The sequence below is a fragment of the Oryx dammah genome, unplaced genomic scaffold (assembly GCF_014754425.2).
Source record: "Oryx dammah isolate SB20612 unplaced genomic scaffold, SCBI_Odam_1.1 HiC_scaffold_12, whole genome shotgun sequence".
NCBI classification, from domain to species: domain Eukaryota; kingdom Metazoa; phylum Chordata; class Mammalia; order Artiodactyla; family Bovidae; genus Oryx; species Oryx dammah.
The window spans coordinates 56,996,570-57,002,569 of NW_024070196.1; the positions used below are offsets into that span (position 1 = coordinate 56,996,570).

A 6,000-nucleotide genomic window follows, 5' to 3' on the forward strand; every position below is an offset into this window, starting at 1 on the left:
GTATGATGTGGCCAGTAGATCAGGAAACAACTTACCATTGGATAGTTTGTTCTTCAGCTCAGTTCAGTTCAGTTGCTCAGTCGTGTATGACTCTTTGCGACCCCATGAATTGCAGCACGCCAGCCTCCCTGTCCATCACCAACTCCCGGAGTTCACTCAAACTCATGTCCATCAAGTCGGTGATGCCATCCAGCCACCTCATCCTCTGTCGTCCCCTTCTCCTCCTGCCCCAAATCCCTCCCAGCATCAGTCTTTTCCAATGAGTCAACTCTTCGCATGAGGTGGCCAAAGTATTGGAGTTTCAGCTTTAGTATCAGTCCTTCCAAAGAATACCCAGGACTGATCTCCTTTAGAATGGACTGGTTGGATCTTCTTGCAGTCCAAGGGACTCTCAAGCGTCTTCTCCAACACCACAGTTCAAAAGCATCAATTCTTCAGCGCTCAGCTTTCTTCACGGTCCAACTCTCACATCCATACATGACCACTGGAAAAGCCATAGCCTTGACTAGATGGACCTTTGTCTTGTCTAACTCAATGAAACTAAGCCATGCTGTGTGGGGCCACCCAAGACGGGTGGGTCATGGTGGAGAGGTCTGACAGAATGCGGTCTACTGGAGAAGGGCATGGCAAACCACTTCAGTATTCTTGCCTTGAGAACCCCATGAACAGTATGAAAATTTTGTTATTCACAGCTGCCAAAAGGAGGGGGCCTATTGTCCCATCCAGGGGTTCATGGGGAGGCTCCAGGGTCAATCAAGAGGCAGAAGGAGCAGGAAGAGAATATAGGCAAGAGCCATTATTGTGATTTCCCCAGGAAGGAATGGGCGAGGCAGGGTAAGCAGATTTAAGATTGGCTGGTTTGACTAACTTCAGTGGGCACAGGGTCTGAGAGCTGTTTTAAGTAGGACAGGGGAATACCAGACCTGAATGTGAGAGCCTGATAGAGGAGATGGGGGACAGAGCTTTGGATTAGTCAGTTTGCATATGAAAATCACCACTTACAGATCAGCCCTTTACTGTCTCTAGAAATTGGCTGGCCCTGAGAGGGGCAAACCCTCCAGGGTCAGCAAGACCCCAGATATCAAAGCATCAGAATAAAAAGGCTTGCTTAATACACCTCCTCCATAATCACAATAAATACAAAGGGCTTAGATTAGTGTCCAGCACAGAGTGGAAACTCAGTGTTATTGTTTATGATGATGATGACTAGAACCATCCCGCACCTTAACTTGAGAACGTCCTGGCGATCTGACTCAACAGCCCAACACCTGAGCATCACCACCCCTGCCTGCCCCAGATGGATGAGGTTAGTAGGGGAGAGAGTATATTGAGAGGCGGACCCCTAGAAATAGCTGGTTTGATACAGTCCTCTATTAGCTCAGTTAGTAAAGAATCTGCCTGCAATGCTGAAGACCCCGGTTCGATTCCTGGGTCAGGAAGATCCACTGGAGAAAGGGATAGGCTACCCACTCCAGTATTCTTGGGCTTCCCTTGTGGCTCAGCTGGTAAAGAATCTGCCTGCAATATGGGAGACCTGGGTTCAATCCCTGGGTTGGGAAGATCCCCTGGAGAAGGGAAAGGTCACCCACTCCAGTATTCTGGCCTGGGGAATTCCATGGACTTTATAGCTCATGGGGTTGCAAAGAGTCGGACATGACTTTCACTTTTCATCATTAAAAAGGATGACCAAGTGCTCCATATTCTTTAAAGCAAATTTACATAAATTACCTTTCAGTTCAGTTCAGTTCAGTCGCTCAGTCGTGTCCGACTCTTTGCGACCCCATGAGTTGCAGCATGCCAGGCCTCCCTGTCCATCACCAACTCCCGGAGTTCACTCAGATTCACGTCCATCAAGTCAGTGATGCCATCCAGCCATCTCATCCTCTGTTGTCCCCTTCTCCTCCTGCCCCTAATCCCTCCTAGCATCAAAGTCTTTTCCAAGGAGTCAGCTGTTCGCATGAGGTGGCCAAAGTACTGGAGTTTCAGCTTCAGCATCATTCCCTCCAAAGAAATCCCAGGGCTGATCTCCTTCAGAATGGACTGGTTGGATCTCCTTGCAGTCCAAGGGACTCTCAAGCATCTTCTCCAACACCACAGTTCAAAAGCATCAATTCTTTGGTGCTCAGCCTTCTTCACAGTCCAACTCTCTTAGGTTAGAGGAAAGAGCATTTCCTAGCGTTGTTGCAGATATTTCCTGAATTGGGGAATCTCAGTGAGTTGAGACCTATCCCCACGGCCCAACTCAGTGATAGCCCAGCATCCTCTGACACCCCTATGGCATCCCCCATGGTTCTCAGTGCTGCCCACACCTCTCCCAGCATCCCTTCAGCACCACCCAGCCCATCTCCCCTTCCATCCCATATGTGCTGCTCACAAGCAGTGGTTTCTTCAGTCGTTGCCATATCATGATGTATGAAACAGAGATGATAACATAGTTGATCCCTCTAGAATAATCCCAGCATTGAGTTGTTCTGACATTCAGCCTCCCAGATAAACATTCTTCCACTGCAGTTTTATCATCATTCTCATTTGGCAGGTAAGGAAACCTGGATTCAGAAGGGAAGCAACCCACCCAGTGACATACTCTTAGCATAGTGTAGAACAAAATCAGGACTTGAACCCTTCAAGGCAGTCTGACCTTCAGATCTTTATTTTTTCTTTCCATTATTTCACAGGAAGTTTCCTTCTTAGAAAACACAAATATAATAGAAAAAATATGTCCTTTCTATCTCTGAGAAAAGACAGTTTGCTAATATTTTGCTGTGTTGTTATTAATTCTCTTTATATCCATATACATATGTGTATACATATATCAATCATGTATTATTATTATACATTATTATATATATCAATATGTATATAATGGTTTTTAAAAGTGTAACATGTCTAATATGCAGTTTTGTGTCCTGCTTTTTTTCACTTAAATTTATATATTTAGCATTTTTATATCAGCAACATTTCTTTGAAATTTCTAATAATAATAATAAAGTATTCCATTTCATTTTAGTGATTTACCATCATCCCTATAACCAATTCTTGTTGAACAGTTTTGTTATTGCTACTTTTTTTCAGTGTCCTATATAATGGGGTACAGAAGATCCTTATAAATGAATTTTTGTTTATATCCCTCATTTTCTCCTTAGAATAGTTTTCTAAAATTACAAACATGGGGCCAGAGATCCTAGCCACATTATATTAAACTGTTGTGTTTCTAGCTTTTGATTCATTTTAATTCAGGCACCGGAGAAGATATCCTGGGATAAGCATGACTTCTAAGACATCATGAAAGCTTAAAGTACATCTGAGGTAGCAAAACAGCTGTCCAGTGTGGCAGAAACTCAGGGGCCAGTGTGGTTAGTCAGCAGGCTGACTGGGTGGGTGTGTGTTGGTGAGGGGACACAGAGTTGCAGGTGACATATCACGCCAGCATCCCTTAACAATGTCTGCCCACAGGACTATCTGGTATGAACTCCATGCCAGGGAGTGGCCTTTCAAGACCCAACCAGCAGAGGCAATAATCTGGCAAATGGGCAGAGGCATGAAACCCAACCTCAGCCAGATCGGCATGGGAAAAGAAATCTCGGTAAGTCCCAGGGTGGTGCCAGGCCTGGGAGATGAAGGGAGAAGTAGACACAGTTCTAGGCACTCCTTTTCCCACACATTAAGGTTGCAGATGCTTCCCTGGAGGGTGATGAAAACGCCTGCCCACAGCCTTGTCAGATCATGATTTGGAGCTTCGAAGGCAAAGCTTTCAAACTATGCCTGCAATTCAGGTTCCTACCATCAGGGTGCAGTACACTTGGCCAGATTTTTCCTAGCAAGGGATTGAGTCTAGTAGAACCAATGAATCCTTTTTCTGTTATTTTTTAAAAATATACATTAAACTATCACCAGTATCAATTATTCTAATTTTATTTAAATGTACATAAAAAGTTTACGGCATCATCCAACTCAGAACAAGATACACAAAAACACAGAAGCCCGAGTATAAATTAATAATCAACCTCTGAAACACATCAGGAAGAATCCTCTGTTGATCAGAAAATAGATGAATCAGGGAACGTGTAATTATCTGGTATGTTTTTTAAGGATTACCTGTCTCTAGATTTCCTTTCTCATGTGAGGTGATCACTGGTAGAGTAATTTTCCCCTCTGAGACTTTCAGAGGCAGTTATAGTATTAGATGTGGATAGAAGCCTCAGGATCTTCCTCCTCCCTTTTGAGAAAACTGTCAAGAGACTCCTTGGGGAGCACTATTAATTTCAGTGCATCCCATATTCTCTATAATAGGATTTACCTAGTTTGCTATATAGGCTCAAAAAGTGGATAAGTAAAATAATGGATGATACATGGATAAATAATGCATGGCTGGATGATAGATGAAATGTAAAATACACGAATTGAGATGGATAAATGGATAAATGCACAATAGGTGAGTGCATGATGGACGGATGGATGATCGTGGAATCTGAAAGTGGAACAAATGGATAGACAAATCCAATGAGATGCCAAGGAGTAATCAGCAGTTACTATTTACATTAAATCACCACGTTGGTTCCTTTTAGGACATTCTTCTCTTCTGCTGGGCCTTTGAACAGGAAGAGAGACCTACCTTCACCAAACTCATGGACATGCTGGAGAAACTGCCAAAGCGAAACCGCCGCCTGTCTCACCCTGGACATTTCTGGAAGTCTGCAGAGTAAGTGTTCCTTCCCCCTTAGCATCTCTTCCCACTGCCCTCTCTCCTGTGGCTTTTGTCACCTTTTTGCTCCCACTCCAAACTCCTCTGCCAACTTTCTCCTTTCCGTGTACCCACCTCCCTCCCGTACACAACACCCTTCCCCAGTGCGTTTCTGTTCAGGGGAGTCTCCTCTGGAATCTGGGTCCTAGAGGTGTCCACACAGGGCACAGATCCCAGTGACTACCATGGCTATCTCATTCCCCATCCCTTCCTGATGAAGGTTGACACCCCAGTGAATCTGAGCATCACATGGTGAAGTGGTACCCTGAACCCACCAAGCCCTACATGTCAGCTATTCATCAATGTACAAAAGTCCTGAGGAGTACCTATTTCATGGATGATAAACATGTATGAGTTGTCTCCGCCCTGTTCCTGTACTGATGGCAGGCATGACTAATCTCTCACCACACATTTGCCATCACTCAGTGATACTCATCAGCAGTTACTTAGAATCAGCACATTGATGCCTTTCCTGGCCATTCCAGATTTGGTCTAACTCCTTTTACACATGGAGATACTGTGGCCCACAGAGACATTCAGCAGCTCACCCACATCTGCATGGAGTGTTGGTGATGGAACTGGGGACACAGGTCAGGCTCCAGTTCTATAATTTCAAATTTGCTCTCCCCACAACCTCAGCCCCTACAGATTCCTCACTCACACTCACCTGGCTTTTCTAGATGGTTACTCCAATGGTGTGGTCCTTCCAAAAACTACCTGGGTTGCAGTGGATTGGGGGAGCGCTTGACTAAAGTAGGCCCAGGATCTGGGCCCTATCTAGGGCTTTGTAATCTGCAGAAGGGACCAATCAAGAGGTCTCAGCTGCAGCCGACATGTCCCAAGGAGGTCAGCAGCTAACTCAAAACTCACCCCTGGGATCTTGGGTGGGCCCTTCCATGGCTCAGATGCCAGAGGAGCTGGCATTTCTAGAATCCTTGCACACGGCAAGTTGAAGGCAAGACGGGCAAGCCTGTGTTCCAGAGCAACGCATCTCAAAATTTAATACTCATTCATATTACCCAGGGGCTTTGTTAAAATGCAAATTTTCATTCTGTTAGGTCTGGGGTGGGGCCCGAGATCTTGCATTTTTAACAAACTCCAAGGTGATGTTGATGCTGCTGGTCCATGGACCACGCCCCCCCTTCAGACCTGTTTTGTCCAATAACAGCCACATACTGTATGGGGCTATTGAACAGTCAAAATGGGGTGAATCTAGATTGAAATGTGCTCTGAGTATAAAATGCACACAAAATTTCAAA

At 45.0% G+C, this 6,000-nt stretch overlaps 1 protein-coding gene across 1 annotated transcript in view; it reads left to right on the plus strand.

The window, feature by feature from the left end:
* Positions 1 to 5,293, plus strand: part of KSR2 (kinase suppressor of ras 2) — a 348,927-nt gene extending 343,634 nt beyond the window's left edge. The window contains exons 17-18 of the mRNA XM_040251625.1: positions 3,454 to 3,583; positions 4,566 to 5,293. Coding sequence (XP_040107559.1) covers positions 3,454 to 3,583; positions 4,566 to 4,703 — 268 coding nt within the window. The 3' untranslated portion in view covers positions 4,704 to 5,293. The remainder of the gene's footprint in view (positions 1 to 3,453; positions 3,584 to 4,565) is intronic.
* The last annotated feature ends 707 nt before the right edge of the window (positions 5,294 to 6,000 follow it).